This window comes from Ranitomeya variabilis, chromosome 1 (genome assembly GCF_051348905.1).
Source record: "Ranitomeya variabilis isolate aRanVar5 chromosome 1, aRanVar5.hap1, whole genome shotgun sequence".
Lineage (NCBI taxonomy): Eukaryota > Metazoa > Chordata > Amphibia > Anura > Dendrobatidae > Ranitomeya > Ranitomeya variabilis.
Genome location: NC_135232.1, coordinates 951,606,811 through 951,630,694, shown reverse-complemented (window position 1 = coordinate 951,630,694; position 23,884 = coordinate 951,606,811). Strand labels below are relative to the sequence as shown.

The window sequence follows — 23,884 nt, the reverse complement described above, 5'->3', positions numbered from 1 at the left end:
ACCTCTTAAAGGATATTTATAAAGCTGCCCCTAGCTACTCCCCACCATTCCAGCGCTGTGGACCCAATCCTCCCTTGCTAGCTTTCTGTTTACCTTGAATGCAGCAGCGACATTCAATATACCGCACAAAAAACACTGCAGCTGATCCCTGGCCTCAGCAGTTGAGTTGTATTTTACAAAAGCCACCGATTGGCTGCAGTGGTCATATGTTGTATAAGGGTCTTGACCAATGAAAGTCAAGGTAAACAGATTGGTAGGGAGGATATGCTGGAACAGCGCAGAAAAAAAAAACCAGGTGAATATATAATTTCTTGTTTAAAAAAACATGCCCACTGCAACCAATATGCAGTAGATTAAAATAGTATCTTGGAACATCCCTTTAAATTACACATATGATGGCATTAAAATTAAACTGAAGGCAGAAAATGGGCAAGAATGCATGCGAGTACTTAATAAGCAATAGGTCATAATCTGGCACTAAACCTATAAGGCTACAGCCTATAAAATCTATACGAGAGTAATGTTACAGAGTACCTTTATGAAAGAAGCAGCTTGTGTTAAGCTCAGAGACATTAGATTTTTATGAAGAAAACTGCAGATTTATAAAATATTAGTAGGATATACAGATGGGTTACAGTTCTCTCATCCTGTAGTAACGTGACCAAAAACATCCGGAGGGCATCTGAATGTGAAGCGGAGGGGAGGAATGCACAGAATGGCCGCTCGGCTCTACACTGCATGCTCATTCCAACATTACAAAAGCCAAAAAGCAAGAGACAGAAGTATTACAATGAGATATGAAGGGGTGAAATGGATCGCAACACATGAAAAAAAATATTGTTCTTCTGGATCTTTGACAGAAAGCAACATCAGGCTTCTTTCTAACACCAGATAACCATTGCTTTAGCAGTGACCCACTTTCCATCCCCTGAACGTATTTACAGGAGCTGCCATAAGAGCAATCTACATTTTGATTAAAAGATATTCAAATAAGGATTTTCACAGTGGAATGTGTAACAAAAAAAATGTTCCTGTGCTGGGATAATCTTATAAATGTGCTGTGTAATGGCCGTGTCCGAACTGCCCCAGTTCATAGTCCGCATCACAGCTCCTGGCCAAAGGGGGGAGGAAGCAGAAGTTACTTATGATATGAGTATACAGACCTGCCTGCTTTATTACAGGAACAAGTGTATCTGCTGCGGCTCCAGCCCTCGGAGCGCTCAGCCGCCACCAGTGCTCATGTCAATGACTTGATTCCTGATCAACTCTAGGTGCTGGAAGAGCAGTAGAGGCACTCAATCCTGTGATAAAACAGGCAGGGAAATGTATTCCAAAGATCCAGCGGCGAGACCCTGCTGCCTTGTTTTTATACTCTTATAAAGTTCCGTCAAGGAAATGTGTCATGTAAAAGAATTAAAAAAAAACACAACCTGCAGATATGGGGTTAATCTGCAGGTTAATAGCATGCTGAAGCAGTGCGGCCACTGCATTGAAAGTCTGTTGCCAGAAGGAAATTAACCTTATTCCCCCCCTGCAGCCTCAGGCATTCAGTCATACGGGCGCAGCTTCAGTCACAGCTCAGTGCATAGTGAGCGGCGGCTGTAACCACGACCTGGCACTGACTGACAGCCGGCTCAGCAGCAGGGCTCTCAGTGCGGCAGGCACATAGCTTCAGAAGAATATTAATTTGCAAATATGAGGTTATCCGGCAGGTTAATAGTGGTTTCTTTTTTATTTTTACATAGGTTCCCTTTAGGGTATGTTCCCACAGTCAGTAAACACTGCAGGCTGGAAGCGGCGTAGATCTACAGCGTCCAGATGTTACAGCATAGTGGACGGGATTTCAAGAAATCCCATGCCCTGTATGCATGCACGGATGCCCGCGGCTCACCTGCGGAGACGGACATGTGGCGCGCCTTTCCAGACTGCAGCACATCTATTTATCTAGCGGAGAAGCGAGCCTCCACAAGATAAGTTTCACCCATACAATACATGGGACGCGGTGAATCCGCACGGTTCAATGAACACATGCGGAATCACCTGCTTTCAATAGCCGGGAGCGCTTTGGACACAGCGGACATGTGCTGCGTAAAAAGCACTGTCGATCACTGGCCGTGTGCACAAACCCTTATGCTTCCCATCCTGGCCAGGAATTATGGTGTGGGTAACCAAGAATTGGAGCAGCTCAGCATGGTCGGACCCAGCAAATAACCGTACAGAGCAGGGACACACCACACACATTTATAAGATTACCTTTTTTTTCTACACATCCAACATTGCAACTTATTATTCCAAGATCTATTAATTAAACTGTACTTTACTTATGAGACAACCCCGTTAATAAAAATATTTTAAAAGGATGAGTGCTTACTGATGACCCAACTGTGTACCACAAAATAAAAATGAAAAAAAGTTAGTTTCTAGTCTTTTTGCATTAGAATCCAGGAGCACCTTTAGACACCAGCCATCCCCAGTCTTTAGATGCTCTTAAGGAAGCAGGTTAGATTTTTAGCAACATTTGGTAGTACTGGTCGCTAGAGGCAGCAGAAAGCAGCAGTCGATGCTGTAACCCCAACCTACCTTTTCTATGAGGTTTCAGATTTCTATCCACAGGCGGCGGCTCACAGTCAGTTGTGGGCACAGACCTTCTTGGAGGGGTTTGTGGACTGGATCTAAACCCCATGTGAGCTGGAGGTGGTACTTGCATCCCAAAGGCCGAGAAGTCAAAGGTGCCTGGAGTCATGGGGACGTAGTTGGTTTCTTGGATGGGTTCTGTGCAGCTGTTTGAATGCTGCCTAGGAGGAGAATTGGGGTTCATAGGAACATAGTTTTCATCCAATTCCTCTGTGGAGAAGCTTCCCATTGCCAGCATGCTTCGGTTTTTCTGAAAGTATAAGGTTAACACTTGAAAGTGATGCATAAAAGTCAAACTTGTCACATGATGTGTCAACTACAACAAATACAGTCACTTACGAAATGAAAGCCCTCGAGTGAGCTGGCTCTGTCACTGGAGAAAGGACGGGGGACATCATACAACTCTTGGGAACTCATATCTACAAATAGAAACAGAAACTTGGTTTAAAAAAATAATATGACAAAATTACAAAGCAAAATTAAATCGAGTCACAGGTGGGAAATGAACTGACATAGGCACGGTAAACTGTATTCACGCTTCAGTCTCATATGACATGTACTTCTTCAATTCCTGACTTGGTGGCCAAATGGAGGTCAGGAGACAACTGTCCTCTGAATACACGTGGTCTTTGGTTTGAAATGCCGCCTACCACATGGGAGACATTAATGACATCCTTCCAAAGTCATATTTATGAAGCCCTTTCAAGTAACACTTTGTGTGAAAGATCTAAAATTTAGGGTCTTTCGGAAAGAAATAGGTGGCACTTTTCGGGTGCTGTGTTGTATTTCTTAACAAGCACCATGTTAGGCAATCTGGTTGCGTTTTACAGGAACATATCATGGAACAGAAAGCCACTTGGTTACTGACACTTTTCTGTGTTTTTTGGTTGTTGATTTATATGGTCAGCGCACCCTTCAATGTCTATTAATGCATTTATCTCTTGTAATGGATACATATAGAGTAGTTTTCTTTAGAACTAAAGGGAATGAATATTCACGTCTCTCCACGTCCAGAGAGGTGAATATTCATATCTCTTAAGTAGCGGCACACGTGACCGCCGGCAGCAGCAGGAAGCCGGTGGCTGACACTGTGTGCGCTACTGAAGAGCAATGAATACTCACTGCTCTCTGCGCGCACAGTCCCAGCGTGAAGAGCAGTGAGTATTCCGGCAGCTGAGCTCTGCTTGTGGACAGCGCATGATGTCCCTGCCATGTACTGCTTACCAGCATAAAGCAGCTGCAGGCATGGGAACAAGATGCTGCGAGGGAGCGCAGGGAAGGTAAGTGTAATGTTTTTTTTCTTTTTTATGTTTTCTGATGGGGCCATGCATGCCAGGATGGGGGTGGGGGCCAATCATACCAGGATAAGGATGAGGCCATGCATATCAGGATGGGGGTCAATCATACCAGAATATTGGGTGGGGCCATGCATACTAGGACGAGATGGGGGCCCTGCATTCCAGGATAGGGATGGGACCATGCATACTAGGATAGGGATGAGGGCGATCATTCCTGCCAAAATAGGGATGAGGGGGGCCAGTCCTACTAGGATAGGGATGAGGGGGCCATGTGTATCAGGATGGGGATGAGGGGACCATATATACCAGGATAGGGGAAATTAAGTACAAAATTTATCACTTTTTTTGCTTCAATTTTTTCACCAATTTCCTCCTCTAAAACCTAGGTGCGTCTTATAGTCCGAAACATTATGTAATTATCTTTTTTTGCATTTTTGCAGGTTGTGCAGTATTCAAGTGCCTTACACATTTTTTTTCGTTTGGGAAATGCTTTGCTCGAGTGCATGGCAACTTGTTGCTTATACACGGACCATCACATGCTTCTTAAGCAATGCTACATGCTGCTGTATATTCCTTGACATCCTGGGTTATCTTACCACTTATGAGGTACCTCTTTAATGCATTTGAGCAGCATGTGGTGTATATCTGTTGAGCATTGTGACACTTTATAGATGTATGCATAGCATTACACAGAGGATTATTTTTCCTTCAGGTGTGCTGACCATGTACATCTATAAGTCTTGTTTTGAGAGTTGCATATTATATGAATAACTAACTTTGTATCATCTGATAGAGGACTGCAGCTCTATTGTGGGCTGTTGTATACCTTTGAAGTCATCTTATGACTTTTTAAATGTTTTTAATGTTTTCTGGCTTGTTTGTAGTACCAATAAAATTTTGCTATTTTTCCAGGTGATCCCAGTGCACATGGCATGCTACTTTTCTCTTCTTTTGTGGTTCATGAAACTACAAGGGGAACATTTCCTTTCTTACTTTTAAAAATCAATTACATTTACTCTTTCAATTATATCAGTAAAATTGGAGAAAAGCAGCCTGGGCATCAGAAAAACACTGGCATGACCCGCAATTTAACTCTGCCTAAATGGATATGTGCCAACAATTGTATCCTACAGTGTTTTCTGTGCGGCAGCATTGTTTCAGTGTAATATTTAATTGCTGATCGATAAAATTATGAAATGGAGCTGATCAGACTTTAACAAGATAGATATAATTGGATTTGTGACCTTTGTAAGCACAGCTTGAACACTACCTGGCATGGTTTTCTGGTTAATAGGTAGATAGTGTGTTATTACCCAGGTCAATCTCCTGGCCACAGAACCCTAAATTTTCCAAAACGCAACGAGTGCATTTTGCGGATTACACGTGACCCAGAAGCCTATACATTATTGGGAGCAGGGGCATAAGGGTGAGAAGATCACATCTTGTGAGTCTGAGAGGCGGCATTTGCAATAAAATTACACATTTAGTATCAGGAATGTATATTTTTGCCAGAACCATGGGTTAGAATGTGAACATACACAATCCTTACATGGCTCCTGACAAAGTTACATTTCTTCATTTCCATAACTTATTAGATAAGACCCTTACCTTTCCGGTATTTATTTAATTCTAAGTTAGAAACGGTATTACTACGTGATGTGGCCATTCCTCCCGTAGGGACGCAGTAGTTGCTGTCGGTCTCTGACGCGGTGCGGGTTAAACTGTGTTCTGCGGGGGAACGCTCGGAAGAGTAATAAGGCTTTGGTGGTCTTGGCGGTGGAACATCTGCAATAGTCTCTAACTTTGTCGTAGACTGCCCTAGAGAGTTTTCGTGCACAGTCCGGGGTATCTGGTAAGTGCTTCCCGAGCTGGGAGGAATGTCATAGCTTATAGACATATGCCTTAGCTGGGACTCCAATAAGGAGGCCCCCGACAAATTAAAAACACTCTGATCCCCATCCACATCAGTACCGGAGGGAGACACGGCTTTTGGTAAAACATCTTGCGAATAGCTTCTCGGGAGGTTATACAAAGTCGATTCGGAACAGGATCCAGCACGGGATGGAGAGTCATATACGCTAGTTTGCTGGAAGTATCCATTTAGGCCGGTGTTTTTGTGTGCGGAGGAGGAGGTCTTAGGAGTGGCAACGTTGTCATTGCAGTCAGTTTCAGATGGCGCAGACTTTGCAGAATCCGGGTGGCATCTGAACATAAAATAAACCTGAAATCATTATTCATCATCCTCGACAAATACATCACAAGCTGAATGCGAGATTACACTATATATCCGGAATCCAAAACTGGCAAGCAACATTACACGTTAGTAAGATGAGGCCATTTTCTCATGTGCCATCTCCATTAAAGAGAAATGTTCTGTTTCCAGAATGGGTTTTATTTCTTAACCTTCACTGAACGTTGTAGTCCAGGGTGCATTTTTAATATAGAGCAAAATTGCCCGTTCCTAACTATGGCCCTGTATGACACCAAACACACACTCAAATCCACTTTCTACAATCTCCCTGCAAGCAAATCAGAAGAAAATATTGGAAACAGCAGCCGATCATTTCATGTATATTGGGGGCCCAACTCTTCCACTAACAGTTAATAGTGGGGAACATAAGCCACCATCAGAGGTGTCTGGTTGCAGCTCTTCTGGTCCACCTACTGAATACACAAGCATGCTCCGCCAAACCGAGCATGCATGTATTGTTTTGTGTGCGTGCGTCACTTCTATAGAGCTAACATATATCTAATTTCTATATATTTTTAAACACTGATTGTTCTCCAATCCTGCTCAAAAAGCAATCTGCCCAAACCTCAGACGCAAAAATGACATTTCACTGGAGCAATTAATATATTTTGTTTAATTTAGTAAGGAGACAGCACATGAGAGAATATGCATGAAAGATGTTAAAATATATAATGGAGTACACATCTATATTAGATCATTAGGTAAAACAGATGTTCGAGCAACCAGGGGAGTGATCGTTTTAGAACTATTGCTTATGTAATTAACGAGATGTGTAACCCAATATAAGCACGTTTCCTCTATTGTGCATTGTTCGTCAAATCTTTACATTTTGGCACCAGAAACAATGGGTGTCTTCATCTTGGCTGCAAAAACCAAGTTCAGGGATACGTATACATTTCTCCCTAAAGCATTTTTGGATTTTTTTTTATTGATACAAAAATATTTTGAAGCATAAACCTTTGCGTGCTAACAGAACAGGTTCTAAAACATAGGAGTAATATTAGTAGTGAATAATAACAACTAAAATTAAAAGCCCATAATCATGAATTGAACAAATGTGTATTTGTATATTATCTTATATGTTGTGAAATAGGCGGCTGGGCTCCAGAGAAGAGCTGTGTACCCAGATTTCTAAAAAGGCCTAAGTCAGAAAAGTCTTTACTTACTAACAGCTAGAAGAGTCTGCTAACAAGTCATTTATGAGTAGAGAATTGTGAAGTCAGGAACTAATACTTTGACATCTCCATTTACTAACTCAATGTTATCCAAAGCAATTTCTTTGTCTTTTATAAAACCCTCCTTTGTCACCAAATCTCATTTTGTGAGCAGTTATAAGTTTATGTATTAAAGGGGCTTCCCACTGTTCTGACGATGATGAACCCTCCTCAGGACCAGTATCAGCTCAGCGGGGTCCCTTTCACTGCATAGTGTCGGGTTTCATTTTATTTGCTAGATCTTATAAAATAAGAATGCATTTTAAACTGGAATCATAAAAAATGCTTTGTGTGAGCAAGGATTGCAGTCAGATACTTGTTGTGGTGCCCACTGCTGCCCTTGTGATTCCCTCTTAGAACATACACCTTGTAACAACTCTGCCGGCATCACTGCATGGCCTCCCATCCCTCGCACACCATCTTACTCACTGCTCCATGTCATGCTGTGATCTCGGTCTGCTGCCGGCTCCATGTTCTGTGCCTCTGCTCTCTGCATGCTTCCTAGCTGTGTGCATAGGGGGGCGGTGCCAGAACTCTCTGGTTCTTATGGAATCGGGGTGCACCTGTCTAATCTATTCCTGACTAATTACAAGGAGGCCTCCAGTATTTAGGGCAGCTCCACCCTGTGGTCTGGGCCTGAGCTATGTCTAAACTGAGTTAGTGTCTTGCTTCTGAGCTGCCAAGCCTAGCTCTGTGTTTTGCCTTCTCTGGAGGCTCTTCTCTTTGCCTTGTCAAGATCTTGTTTGTCTGCCCTCCAGGAGGCTGTATATCCTGGTCTCAGTGTCTTTGTTCTTGTACCTTGTCTTGTTCCATTACCTTGTCTGAAATCTGTCCTACCTCTGTCTCCTTGTCTGCGGCTTCCTTCTCTGCTATGTCTTTCCTTGTGTTCTCTCTGTACCACTTTCTACCTCTGCTCCGCACTCCTGCGATTCTACTCCATTCCTCTCTGCTCTGCTGCTGCAGAAATCTCTTGCTGCAGCTCCTCTCCGCATACCTTGTGGTTCCGCTCTGCTTAGCATCTGTTGCTGCACAATCTCTTGCTGCTCTACCGCTCTTATCTGCAGCCTTGCGGTTCACCTCCTGTGTGAACAGGTCCCAACCTGTTACTTCATTCCCTCCTGCTCGTTTCCGTACCTGCATCTCCTGTGTGAACAGGTCCCAACCTGTCACTTCATTCTCCACTCACTCCTGTCCTGTTTCAGTACTAGCATCCGCTGTGTGAACAGGTCTCTACCTGTTCCTTCATACACCACACCAGCCTGCCCTGCGTCTCAGCCGTGCCCGCCTGCGTCTCAGCCGTGCCCGCCTGCGTCTCAGCCGTGCCCGCCGTGCCCGCCTGCGTCTCAGCCGTGCCCGCCGTGCCCGCCTGCGTCTCAGCCGTGCCCGCCGAGCCCGCCTGCGTCTCAGCCGTGCCCGCCTGCCCTGCGTCTCAGCCGTGCCCGCCTGCCCTGCATCTCAGCCGTGCCCGCCTGCCCTGAGTCTCAGCCGTGCCCGCCTGCCCTGCGTCTCAGCCGTGCCCGCCTGCCCTGCGTCTCAGCCGTGCCCGCCTGCCCTGCGTCTCAGCCGTGCCCGCCTGCCCTGCGTCTCAGCCGTGCCCGCTTGCCTACTCGTCCGAGTTTCAGCAGTGCTCATCTGCCAGTCCTGCCCGTCGCCCCCGCACCTGTCCTAGGGTTCCTGTTTCACAAGTGGGATCAGCAGCCACCGTCAGACACCAACTTGGAGTAGCACCTGGCAGCTGCCTGCCGCACAAGCCTGACCTCACCATCAGAGGCTCCAGTGAAAACCAAGGCAGCTATCCTAGTCACGCCCCTTCCAGAGTAGTCTGGTTTGTGGCACAGTGGGCCCACAAACCCCCTGGCTCACGCCCACCAGTCAGGGCGTGAGTGTGACACACCTAATATGACCAGTGATGGATACATGGATACATCTAATAGTCCTCTTGTGCAGACAGTGGACCGATTTCTGCTTGTGTAGGTGAACCAGTAAGAATCAGCGCACAAAAAAGGTCTTCTCATAAGCCCTGGGCTTAAGCTTCTGTTCTAAAGGCCATTTTACCAAAGTCAATAATTGGCCCATATAAACATGCAGGCAATCACCCAACGAACGAACAAAACAGTCATTCGTAGGATGCATGCATGAAAATCATCAGCCACACTGTGACAGAGGGGATGTGCTGACGATAACAAGTACTGTATTGGGGATTTGGTGACAGAACGATCATATTAGCATTTGGTCTATCACCATCATTGCTTCTCAGCACGTAGAAACATGAGCCACACTATTTGTACATAGTCAACAAGTGACCAATGGGCCACTAAAAAAAAAAAATGGAAATCTGTCAGCAGATTCAACTCACCTAAACAGTGTATGTGGGCACGCAGGTCCTAGAAAGTTGAATAAAATGATATATTGATAGCTGTGAGCTGATGTTTTATTCCAGAGAAATCAACATTTTCCATAATATGTAAATGAGCTGTAAAGATCTATGGGCCGGACACTGATCTCTCTGAGAATCTGCCTCCAAAAATTATTGTAAATGAAAGGGAGAGTTACCAGAGTGAGACATGTAATGACTGACAGTTATCATACATAGCTCTGCAGTGGGATCAGGAGAACAGCCAATACAGTACAGCAGAGCTGAAGTTTGCCTCATTAGAAACATCTGCAGGTTCCTCTCAGAGCTTCAGTTTCCATCTTACAGGCTGCCAATGAGAGGTGAGGGCAGGACAGCAGAGCTGAAAGCGCTGTGAGAAGAAAGCTGAAAATGTGTTTGTAATGAGACAAAGTTCAGCTATACTGTGTTGGCTCTGATCTTATTGTAGAGCTATGAGTGATTATGAGAGCAGTGTCAGTCATTACAGGCCTCACACTGGTAATGCCCCTTTAGTTTCAAATAAGCTCTGGGGGCAGATTCTCATGCAGATCGGTGTCCGGCCCACAAACCTTAACAGCACATTTAAATATCAAGAAAAACATTAATATCTCTGGAACAAGACATCGGATTGCAGATATCAAAGTATCACTTTCCCTTTAAACATGTTGCACTATATCTACATGGGAGAGGTTTTTTTTCAATCACTTACTGGGTAAATATTTAAATGTGAGATAAATTCTGTGGAGACTCAATGTGAATGAGGTGATGGTTAAAAGAAATAAAAAACAAACAAGCAAAAAAACAGAACATGTGAGAAAAGTAACAATGCATGATAAAACACAAAACAGATTGACATCTCTGCATGCCCTTAAACTATATGAACATAATGGGTGATGCATTTTAATACCCACATTTCAGACCACCACACGCATCCACAGTAATGACCATTAAATCTGTAAAACGTTCAATCCAAAATGCTAGGTGTGAGTGAATGAAAACACCATGCAGAGTGCACCTGGCAATACAAGAACCGCACTCACTGCCAGGAAATCTTTTTGCTCTCAAAATCTTCAAGTAGTAGATAATCCTCCTCTGAGGCGAGAGACGATGACCCATGTCTGATTTATCAACAAAGTGACATAGGAATGAACAGGACAATGTGAAGGTCTAAACAAATATCATATTGCCATAGCACATGTATCTGTGCCGCATTAGACGTGTACAGTAAAAAAGAAAAAGGACAATGAAAATCGATTGAGTCCATAATGTCACTGGTTTCACAAACATGACTACCTGCCCGATGTCCTGGAGTGACAGGTCTCTCCCTGTGTGCGTGTGTAGAGAGATACCCGTCAGCCATTGACAGTGGGCTGAGAGGAGCCGCCGGGTACCAACTCGGACAGAGGTCCCCAGCAGCTTTCACCACCCGCTGTCATTGACTGACCGGACCCTCCCCATACACGCACACAGGAAGAGACGCCACAACATTTCAGGGTCAAACATAGCTGGCTGAGATCACACAACCAGTGCCCAGGGATCGGGCAGAATGCATCAGCTGTCAGGTTACCTTTCACCAGCTTCCAAAACGTGCCATTGAATAATGGCTGGGAAGTTAATGACTTCTCATATGTCCCTAGAAGGATTTGTTCCCATATAGAAAAGCAGCTACTTATTAGAATATATCATTTATAATTCAGCTATTGTAAAATGGCAGAAAATCCTCAGCTCTAAATAAATTGAAGGATTTGAAAATCGGTATCATATCTGGATATCTGTGGATTTTGATGTAGAAAATATGTAGCGGCTATAGCACAAGGACAAAGGTACTCAAAGAGAACTTGTCATTACGACGTACCCCATAAAACAGGGGTGGGGAAACTCTGGCACATGGACATATGTCAGTCGGTCTGGTCTTAGGGCAGACTCCCTGTGGACCGCAGTCCTTTTAACCCCTTAATCACAGCCAATACGTCTTTTAACTGACCTGAGATATAAGAGCATAGCCTCCCCATACAGGTGACAATCCAGCAGCTGTCGGCTGTCCACTATAGCTGACAACTTGCTGTATCAGCCACAATCAGTGTTTGCACCATCCAAATCTGTTTAACCCCTTAGATGCTGCTGTAAATAGTGACTACATCATTATAAATGGTTAACAGAGTGTGGGGGTTTCCTCTTTATCCCAATTGGTGCCCTCTGATCATGATTGTGTGGTCCTGATGTTTGCCATGGCAATTCACGACCAAATAGCGGCCTTAGAGTCTGACAGCTGGTGGAACCTGTTCAGAAGTTAGAGGCATTTAGGTGGTAAAAATACACATTTTCATTTGTGTCATACCACTTTGCATTAATTCCTGTAAAGCACCTGAAGGGTTAATAAACTACCTGACAGCAGTTTTCAGTATGTCAGTGGGTGCTGTTTTTAAAATGGTATCACGTTTGGGGGTTTCCCAACATATGGGACCCCTAAAGGCACTTCCAGCATGGATAAGTCCCTAAAAAAATAAATTTTGTAAATTTCCTTGAAAAAATGAAAAATTGCTGCTACATTTTTAAACCTCCTAAAATGCTAACAAAATAAAACAACATTTTACAAATGATGCTGATGTAAAGCCGACATTTGGGAAATGCTATTTATTAATGGCTGGCTGTGGTAGGACCATCTGGATTAAAGGGATAATCATTCAAATTTAGAAAATTGCTAATTTTTTCAAATTTTTTTCAAATTTTTTATATTTTTTATAAATAAACACAAAACATATTGACTTAAATTTACCATTATCATAAAGTATAATGTGTCACGAAAAAAACAATCTCAAAATCACTGGGATTTGTTAAAGTGTTGCAGAGTTATTACCACATAAAGTGACACTGGTCAGATTTCAAAAATTTGGCTGCGTCACTAAGGGGTTAATACTTCCACAGTGTGCGTGCACAAAATATTTAGTAATGAACAAACGCAACGCTGGATTACTTCCAGACACTGACCAGCGACGTCTACACAGCAGCCTCAGTGTCTCTTAGGCAATGTATATACAGCGGCCTCAGTGTCTCTTAGGGTACCGTCTCACAGTGGCACTTTGGTCGCTACGACGGCACGATCCGTGACGCTCCAGCGTCGCTCCAATATCGCTCCAGCGTCGTAGACAGCGGTCACACTTTGCAATACACGGCGCTGGAGCGATAATTTCATGACGTATTTGCGATGTAGAAGCCGTTGGTTACTGTGCGCACATCGTATACAACCTTTGTTACACGATGCGATCATGCCGCCACAGCGGGACACTTGACGACGAAAGAAAGTTTCAAACGATCTGCTACGACGTACGATTCTCAGCGGGGTCCCTGATCGCAGTAGCGTGTCAGACACAGCGAGATCGTAACTATATCGCTGGAACGTCACGGATCGTGCCGTCGTAGCGACCAAAGTGCCACTGTGAGACAGTACCCTTAGGCGATGTATACACAGCAGCCTCAGTGTCTCCTAGGCGATGTACATACAGCAGCCTCAGTGTCACGTAGGCAATGTATATACAGCAGCCTCAGTGTCACGTAGGCGATGTACTTACTGCAGCCTCAGTGTCACCTAGGCGATGTATATACTGCAGCCTCAGTGTCACCTGGGTGATGTATATACAGCAGCCTCAGTGTTTCCAAGGTGATGTATATACAGCAGCCTCAGTGTCCTCTAGGTGATATATATACAGCAGCCTCAGTGTCTCCTAGGCGATGAATACAGCAGCCTCAGTGTCACCTAGGCGATGTATAAACAGCAGCCTCAGTGTCACCTAGGTGATGTATATACAGGAGCCTCAGTGTCTTCTAGGTGATTTATATACAGCAGCCTCAGTGTCTCCTAGGTAATGTATATACAGCAGCCTCAGTGTCTCCTAGGCAATGTATATACAGCAGCCTCAGTGTCACCTAGGCGATGTATAAACAGCAGACTCAGTGTCACCTAGGTGATGTTTGTAGCAGACTTCCCACTGCTTGTGTTTTTTAAATGTTCCTGAATAGTGAAGAATTTCCGACTTTTGTTCCGAGCAGAGATACATATTTAATGCATGTCTCCTCACCTTACTGCAGTGAACAGTTTTTTTTTTTAAACTTATCACACAAAGTTGACTGCACTGCAGACTGACCAAAACAAAACTGGAAAAACAGTAGCCACCTGCCAAATAATTCCACATGCCTCAAAGAGAAGCGGTTCCAGTCATTACCTTATGGAGGAGTTAATTAAAGGTTTGATCAAATATATCAGGATAAATTTAAAGGGAACCGGTCAGCAGAATTGTGCACAGTAACCTACAGACAATGTCAGGTCGGTGCTGTTATACTGATTAAAATGATAACTTGGTTGATGAAATACGTCTTGTGGTTGTTGCTTAATCTTTATTTTCAGCTTTCAGTTAATGCTATCCTCGTGCTCTGGGGCGGCCTGTGGGGGGGTCTTCATGTGGTGCTCTGATTAGCTATTCATACTGAAGACTGCTGACAGTTCACAGATCCTTCACTGACCTGCCCCCTAGTTTACGTAATGAATATATGTATATACTGAAAAAAAAATCAAAAACCCTTCTGCAGGCATGTGACAGCTGTGGCACCTGCGCTGCAGCATAATTGCATATGTACTGTATTAATAAATGTGGTTGAGGTTATCCTGATCATAATGAAAAAAATCCATTTGAAAATGGCGCCCGTGCAGTAGCAGCTATCGGTGTATATAGAGGTGATCCAATGGTGTCGCCTGAAATAGCAGCTATCGGATCACCTCTATATACAATGATAGCTTCTACTGCGCAGGCGCCGTTGATTTTTTTTTACAGTATGTACATATATGCATTATGTAAACTAGGGGGCCGGTCAGTGAGGGATCAGTGACCTGTCAGCAGTCTTCAGTATGAATACCTAATTAGAGCACCACATGAGGACCCCCACAACACAAGCCGTCCTGGAGCACGAGCATATCATTAATTCAAAACTGAAAATAAACATTACACAACAACCACAAGACAGATTTCATCAACCCAGATATCATTTGACTGACACGGTCTGTAGATTGCTGTGCACAATCCTGCTGAACTCCCTTTAACCCTTTTACCCCCAAGGGTGGTTTGCACATTAATGACCAGGCCAATTTTTACAATTCTGACCACTGTCCCTTTATGAGGTTATAACTCTGGAACGCTTCAACGGATCCCGGTGATTCGGACACTGTTTTCTCGTGACATATTGTACTTCATGATAGTGGCAACAATTTTTTGATATTACCTGCGTTTATTTGTGAAAAAAATGGAAATTTGGCAAAAAGTTCGAAAATTTCGCAATTTTCCAACTTTGAATTTTTATGCCCTTAAACCACAGAGATATGTCACGCAAAATACTTAATAAGTAACATTTCCCACATGTCTACTTTACATCAGTACAATTTTGGAACCAAAATTTTTTTTTGTTAGGGAGTTATAAGGGTTAAAAGTTGACCAGCAATTTCTCATTTTTACAACACCATTTTTTTTTTTAGGGACATCTCATTTGAAGTCATTTTGAGGGTTCTATATGATAGAAAATACCCAAGTGTGACACCATTCTAGTTTCAATAATTTTTATTTTCAATAACATAGCAGTTGAACAACAGTTTCCCTTACAAGGGAGTTCAATAAGAACAAAGTGGCAAAACCAAACATATATTAACTCAAATTCGAATTCGAAGATACAAGTATGACAAGACAAGAACATGGGGAGACATAAAAAAGGGAAAGTGGGGAGGGAAATGAGATACTACACTTTATTTCGTAGTGAGCTATAGTATATTTACTAGACAAGGTTGAACTATGTTCCGTTTTATGAGTTCTGCCTCCCACCTCCCCTCACCCCACCCCACGCCGGCTCAACCCCGGTGTTATCAGAATCTCTCACAGGACAACAGAGTCTCAAATAGATAAAGTCAGGTTTTGTTCAAGATTTAAGTTCGTGTTAAGATCCATCCACGGTTTCCAAATCTGGTAGAAGGTCTCCCACAGATCTTCCCTAGTCGCATGTATACGCTCATATAAGAGGATTGAGTTCATTTTATCTTTAACTGTCTGGACAGAGAGAAACGGCGACCTCCAGTTGGTAGCTATATGTAGCTTGGCGGCCATAAGCAGTTGGCCTATCAGCCTGTGAAATTTATTAGTAAACCCCGGGTATTTGGCTCCCAAGAGGAATGTGGCTGGATCAGGCTGTATTGTCCGGCCATACATTTTTCCGATTAATAATCCAACTTCCTGCCACATAGCCGAGGCTATCGGGCATTCCCACCAAATATGCTTCATATCTCCTACTGCGCCACATCCTCTAAAGCATTGATCTGAAATGTTGGGGTATATAGCGTGAAGTTTACTTGGGACTTGGTATGTTCTGTGTAAGACCTTAATGGATGTCTCTGCCAGGGAGGCTTGATGACTACCCCTGGAGACTGTGTCGCAGCATCGTCTCCAATTTTCCAGGGTTAATTGGATACCCAGATCTTCCTCCCACTGTTTCATGTAGTGTAATTTGTCGACTCTATGTGCCGTATTGAGGGATCCATATAATAAAGAAATAGTTCCCCTTCCCAGAGGGTCATCCATGCATCTCTGCTCAAAGCCAGTCATGCGAAAAGGGGTTTTCCGCTGCAAGAACCCTTCCGCAAAATGGAAAACCTGATGAATACGGAAGGTTTCGCTAATGGGTGGATTGTATTTTTGGAGAAATTCTTGTCTAGATAAAATTGTATTAAAGGGTGAGCAGAGGTGCTTTAGAGTAGTAATCCCGTTAACTTTCCACCATGCAAAAGAACGTGGGTCAAGTCCTGGAGGGAACATGGGGTTGTAGAAGAGAGGGGTCAGTGGGGCAGACTCAGATTGGAGTTCAAATTTGAATCTTTCTTTCCTCCAGAGGATCAGGGAGTGTGCTGTGAAAGGCGCTGTAATGTGTAGACCTTTTGGTAGTTTTTGTGTGGACCACATAAGGCCCGACAAGCAAAATGGAGACAAGAGAGACGATTCCAGGTCAACCCATCTCGGTGCACGGTTGGTTGCACAGGCATTGGCCAATTGGGCTAACTGAGCCGATTTGTAATACAGTGTGAAGTTAGGCAAGGAGAGCCCCCCCAGTCTTCTATGTATGAACATAGTTTTTTGACGGATTCTGGGTTTTTTCCCCTGCCAAATAAATTTTGAGATCATGGAATGAACTTCGCGTAGGATATCATGAGGCAATGGTATGGGGAGAGAGCGGAATAAGTACAGAAATCTAGGCAAAGAGACCATTTTAATTGCATGCAACCTGCCCAACCAGGACAATCTCATGGCGGACCATCTAGTTAAGTCAGCTCGGAGATTTTTTATTAATGGGAGATAATTCCATTTAAATAGGGTCGACCTATGAGAGGTGAGGTTGACTCCAAGATAAGTGATATAATGTTCATTTTTTGTAAATTTGAACTGGGAAATAATATTTGTTTGCATTTCTTTGGTGGTATTAAGAAATAGAGCTTCGGATTTGTCAACATTAATTTTGAGTCCTGAGATCGACTCAAATCTATGTAGGACTGAGAATAAATTTGGGAGAGTGGTGAGTGGGCTGGATATAGTCAGCAGTAAATCATCCGCAAATAAACTTGCTTTATATTGTGCGTCAAGCCCTACAGGTCCAAGTATATTCGGGTTAAGCCTTAATGCCTCAGCTAGTGGTTCCATGGCCATGGCAAATAGGGCTGGGGAAAGTGGGCAGCCTTGTCTCGTCCCCCTTTGTATGATGATAGGAGAAGGTTTAGTTGACGGAAGTTTTGTGACACCATTCTAAAAACCGCACCCCTCAAGGTGCTCAAAGCCACATTCAAGAAGTTTATTAACCCTTCAGGTGTTTCACAGGAATTTTTGGACTGTTTAAATAAAAATGAACATTTAACTTTTTTTCACAAAAAATTTATTTCAGCTCCAATTTGATTTATTTTACCAAGGGTAACAGGAGAAAATGGACCCCAAACGTTGTTATACAATTTGTCCTGAGTACGCCGATACCCCATATGTGGGGGTAAACCACTGTTTGGGTGCATGGCAGAGCTCGGAAGCGAAGGAGTGCCATTTTACTTTTCAATGCAAAATTGACTGGAATTGAGATGGGACACCATGTTGCGTTTGGAGAGCCCTTGATGTGCCTAAACATTGAAACCCCTCACAAGTGACACCATTTTGGAAAGTAGACCCCCTAAGGAACTCATCTAGATGTGTTGGGAGAGCTTTGAACCCCCAAGTGTTTCACTACAGTTTATAACGCAGAGCCGTGAAAATAAAAAATCTTTTTTTTTTTTCCACAAAAATTATTTTTTAGCCCCCAGTTTTTTTTATTTTTCCAAGGGTAACAGTTGAAATTGGACCCCAAAAGTTGTTGTCCAATTTGTCCTGAGTACGCTGATACCCCATATGTTGGGGTAAACCCCTGTTTGGGCGCACGGGAGAGCTCGGAAGGGAAGGAGCACTGTTTTACTTTTTCAATGCAGAGTTGGCTGGAATTGAGATCGGATGCCATGTCGCGTTTGGAGAGCCCCTGATGTGCCTAAACAGTGGAATCCACCCAATTATAACTGAAACCCTAATCCAAACACATCCCTAATTCCAACAGTAACCCTAACCACACCCCTAACCCTGACACACCCCTAACCCTAATCCCAACCCTATTCCCAACAGTAAATGTAATCCAAACCCTAACCCTAACTTTAGCCCCAACCCTAACACTAGCCTTAACCCTAACCTTAACCCTAACCCTAGCCCTAGCCCTAACCTAATGGGAAAATGAAAATAAATACATTTTTTTTATTTTTTTATTTTTCCCTAACTAAGGGGGTGATGAAGGGGGGTTTGATTTACTTTTATAGCTGTTTTTTTAGCGGATTTTTATGATTGGCAGCCGTCACACACTAAAAGACGCTTTTTATTGCAAAAAATATTTTTTGCGTTACCACATTTTGAGAGCTATAATTTTTCCATATTTTGGGCCACAGAGTCATGTGGGGTCTTGTTTTTTGCAGGACGAGTTGACGTTTTTATTGGTAACATTTTCGGGCATGTGACATTTTTTGATCGCTTTTTATTCCGGATTTTTGTGAGGCAGAATGACCAAAAACCAGCTATTTATGAATTTCTTTTGGGGGAGGCGTTTATACCGTTCCGCGTTTGGTAAAATGGATAAAGCAGTTTTATTCTTCGGGTCAGTATGATTACAGCGATACCTCATTTACATAATTTATTTATGTTTTGGTGCTTTTATACGATAAAAACTATTTTATAGAAAAAATTATTTTTGCATCGCTTTATTCTGAGGACTATAACTTTTTTATTTTTTCTTTGATTACGCTGTATGGCGGCTCGTTTTTTGCGGGACAAGATGCCATTTTCAGCGGCACCATGGTTATTTATATCCTTCTTTTGATCGGGCGCTATTCCACTTTTTGTTTGGCGGTATGATAATAAAGCATTGTTTTTCGCCCCATTTTTTTTTTATTACGGTGTTCCCTGAAGGGGTTAACTAGTGGGACAGTTTTATAGGTCGGGTCGTTACGGACGTGGCGATATATGTGTACTTTTATTGTTTGTTTTTTTGATTTAGATAAAGAAATGTATTTATAGGAAATAGATATAAAAAGGAACAGCAAAAATCCTTTACTTATCTTCGGGTGCAAAGCCCCCAGACAGCCTGTCCACTGGTTGTCTCTAGTCCATACACTTCAAAAAAGCAGGCAGCACTCCATATTCTTTTGGTGATATGCAGGATTTATTCAGACCCACATGTCTGTGCAACGTTTCGGCTCCAATTGAGCCTCTCTCAAGCAGTGAGTGTATCTCCATATTACATATATATAGACATTTCTATCATCCATAATCATAGCCAATTAAAGTTCAATTTAGTAACCTCATATGTATAAGGCTAGGTTCACATTGCGTTAGGGCAATCCGTTAAGCGCATAGCGCTAGCGGATTGAGCTAACGCAATGTTTCTCTAGGGTCCGCGTTCGGCGTCCCCGCTAGCGCAGATCTGCGCTAGCGAGGAACGGACCTCGGGCGCACCTCGGACGCTGCAAGCAGCGTCCGAGGTCCGTCACAAAAGAACGGCACATCGCTAGCGCGTGCCGAAAAAGGCATGCGCTAGCGATGCGCTACATCCAAAAATCACATTGCTGTCAATGGGTGCGCTAACGGACACGATGCACGGCGTTAATTGCGACATTTTTCGCCATGCAACGCAGTCCGTTAGCGTTAACGCAATGTGAACCTAGCCTTACAAATCATTACAATTTGCATAAAGTGCTTAAGTGCTACTAGTGTCCAGTGCTCATATATCTGTAATTAAACTATTTTACCCAGTTGACTACTGTCCATCTGATTATTTAGTTATTATTGTATTTATGCTTACCCCCGGAGGGACATGTTGTTCATGGAGGATAATGCATGCTGTCGGCTTTCTAAATTGTTTACTGCGCATGTCCAAACGCTTCTAATTACGTCATACCCATGTGTTAGGTTCAAGGCCAATCAGAAGCCTGTGTACAGCATCTAAAAACGGGCGCCCCAGATATATGAGCACTGGACAATAGTAGCACTTAAGCACTTTATGCAAATTGTAATGATTTGTAATACATATGAGGTTACTAAATTGCAGTTTAATTGGCTATGATTAAGGGATGATAGAAATGTCTATATATATGTAATATGGAGATACACTCACTGCTTAAGAAAGGCTCATTTGGAGCCGAAACGTTGCACAGACATGTGGGTCTGAATAAATCCTGCATATCACCAAAAGAATATGGAGTGCTGCCTGCTTTTTTGAAGTGTGTATGTATGTATGTATGTATGTATGTGTGTATGTGTGTGTGTGTGTGTGTGTGTGTGTGTGTGTGTGTGTGTGTGTGTGTGTGTGTGTGTGTGTGTGTGTGTGTGTGTGTGTATATATTATATATATATATATATATATATATATATATATATATATATATATACATACACACACACATACACACACATACATATACACACTTTTTTTTTTTTTTTTTACACATGTGAATATATATATTTTTTTTTACACTATAACAGTGCCCCAGGGGGGAAGCATCATGTTATAGTGTAAGATCGCTGATCTGACACTTTGCTGTGCACTGTGTCAGATCAGCTATCTGACGTGCACTCCTGGAGGCTTCCCGGCGCCTGCTCTGAGGTAGGAGACCCTCGGAGCAACACGATCACATCGCGTTGCTCCGGAGGTCTCAGGGAAGCCCGCAGGAAGCCCCCTCCCTGCGCGATGCTTCCCTATACCGCCGTAACACTGTGATCATGTTTGATCGCAGTGTGCCGGGGGGGTTAATGTGCCGGGGGCGGTCCGTGACCGCTCCTGACACATAGTGCCGGATCTCAGCTGCGTCAGCTGACACCCGGCCGCTATCGGCCGCGCTCCCCCCCGTGAGCGCGGCCGATCGCATATGACAAACTATCCCGTAGGTGGTCATACGGGCCCAACCCACCTCGACGGGATAGTATGTCTAATGTCAAAAGGGGTTAAGTTGATAATTTTGGTTGGCCCAAGAATAAGGTTAGAAACATACAAATGGTTCTTGACAAAAGAACAAAAAAAAATAAATAAAGTTCTCCATCCCTGCCCTGGAAGGTATTAGGAGCGCTTTGTCAGACTCTAATGATGCCTGTATTATCCATAAATGTGTTTAAAGCAAAGTTTACCCTCACACTTGCAATCACTGGACTAGTTTAGGACCACTATGAGAGGAGGAGCACGTCCACGGCAGTGTGTGACATCCCAGCATGGAGAGTTGGGAGGTGGAGGATGATGGCCACTTCTCCTTCCCCACACAGTGGCTTTGACAGTGGTCCACAACTAGTCCAGTGATGGCAAGCAGGGACAATAAAACTTAGCTTTCAAAACACATCTAGGGAAAGAACACTCCAACTAAATTCTAGGAGTAAATCCTCACGACTGCTTCCATTTAAGAATGAAGACTGATGAGAAATAACCTGGGATTACACAAGGCCCTGTTTAGGCTTTCCATAAAAAATACATAGAAAAACTCCTCTTGCTCTCTGAAAGGTAGAAGTTCACCAATCATTTCATTAAGGTACAAACATTTCCAAAATTTAGTTGCTCAAAAGCTTGATCCTTAGGTAGAGACATTACCTTGTTGCCTCTGGCTTCTTGCTTTGGCAGTTGATTAGCAGTAAATAGTCTGGGGGGTCCTCGTGGCTGTTGGACTCTAAAGGCGGTACGCTGAGAAGCTGGTAGGGTTGGGGAAGTTGACCATGGTGTGAATGAGCGGAGACTTCTGAACCTGCAGTCATGGGGATCTCGACGGGGGCTTGCACGGGAACATTGCTAGGTTTCACATCTACAGAAGCAAAGGAGAATGACAATCAGTAAGCTCGCATTGATGGCATGTCCTGACAAGCAGGTCGCTAGCAGTTCGGCATTATAAGGGGAAGTTGCCGGAAGTTTTGCCGGTGAGAAAGTCCCAGGAATGCAACTTTTTTAGTTCTTCCACAATAGAAAGGATGTTTGTCTTGGTCTCTAAAATTGTGGTCCCTGAGCTATAGCGTGTCGGCCGTGTTCACACTTGTGCTTAGGGTTCTATATTTCTGTTCAGTAATAAGAAAAGAAAAGCAGGAGTCCTGCAAGAAACATGTCCATCCTATGACTGAAATAAAAGCTGCTAGATGGACCCCATTGACTATAATGGGGTCTGCTTGGCTTGCATTCATTTAACTGTACAAAATAGCACAACGTGCTGCGCGATTTATTTTCCCAGCTATAACGACGGACTATGCGTCAGAGCCTGCAACACAAGTGTGAACTTCGTAATGCCTGTTTCTGTTAGATCAGATGTGGAGCGCCCATTAAATGGCTCTTCAGAACCAAAACCAGGACTTAACATTTCATCTTTTTAGGGGTGCAATCCTGAATGACAGGAAAACTACAAAACTGCAGTAGATCTGCACTGTATAAACAGGGTTTAAAGCAGCCACACTCCGAGATGTTCTCAAATACAGACTTGTCATTCCCAGGCTGTAAAGGCTTTCACTGTGGATAATGCAGGATGTTAACACGATACAGTGTACAGAATTGCCTTACTGGTGCTACAGCTCCGCTCCCAGTGTGATCTAAGCACAGTATCCAGTTACCTCCACTACAGTGTATGAGGCTGTCAGAGCCCAGAATACCGTCTACTTCCCAATACAATGGCAGCTGAAATCAAGTCATTGCTGGATCTCAGACCCGCATAGCTTAATACTGATCACTATCATTAATAGTCAAGTACTGGACAACTACCTTTAATAAAAAAGCAAACAAAAAAAAACATAAGCAACATTCTGGTTTAACCTTAACAAGATGTATAAAAATCTGTGTGTGCAGGGAAACTGTGAACTCGTCTTTCGGTGTCCTGATGGGGGTCCCAGCAGTGAGGTTCATATCCTCACCAATCCAAAAGTAATGGCATATTATTCCTTCTTACAGCTGGAAAACACCTTAAAGCGAACCTGTCACCCCCAAAATCGATGGTGAGGTAAGCTCACCATCATCAGGGGCTTATCTGCAGCATTCTGTAATGCTGTAGATAAGCCGCCGATGTTACATGAAAGAGAAGAAAAAGACGTTAGATTATACTCACCCAGGGGCGGTCCCGCTCCGATGGGCGTCTCAGGTCTGCTCCGGCGCCTCCTATCTTCATTCCATGACGTCCTCTTCTGGTCTTCGCGCCGCTGCTCCGGTGCAGGCGTACTTTATCTGCCCTGTTGAGGGCAGAGCAAAGTACTGCAGTGCGCAGGCGCCGGTAAGGTCAGAGAGGCCCGGCGCCTGCGCACTGCAGTACTTTGCTCTGCCCTCAACAGGACAGACAAAGTACGCCTGCGCCAAAGCCGCGGCGCGGAGACCACAAGAGGACGTCATGGAATGAAGATAGGAGGCGCCGGAGCGGACCTGAGACGCCCATTTGACCGCGGACCAGCAGCGGGACCGCCCAGGTGAGTATATTATAACCTCTTGTTCTCCTCTTTCAGGTAACATCGGCGGCTTATCTACAGCATTACAGAAT

At 43.7% G+C, this 23,884-nt stretch overlaps 1 protein-coding gene across 4 annotated transcripts in view; it reads right to left on the bottom strand.

Annotated features, from left to right (window-relative positions):
- The window catches only part of GAB1 (GRB2 associated binding protein 1), a 126,355-nt gene that overhangs the window by 23,964 nt on the left and 78,507 nt on the right, over positions 1 to 23,884 (bottom strand). For all 4 annotated transcript variants that reach the window (XM_077279262.1, XM_077279263.1, XM_077279264.1 and 1 more), the window contains exons 3-6: positions 21,976 to 22,183; positions 5,541 to 6,136; positions 2,974 to 3,053; positions 2,581 to 2,884 (exon numbers count right to left, since the gene is read on the bottom strand). In XM_077279262.1, coding sequence (XP_077135377.1) covers positions 2,581 to 2,884; positions 2,974 to 3,053; positions 5,541 to 6,136; positions 21,976 to 22,183 — 1,188 coding nt within the window. The remainder of the gene's footprint in view (positions 1 to 2,580; positions 2,885 to 2,973; positions 3,054 to 5,540; positions 6,137 to 21,975; positions 22,184 to 23,884) is intronic.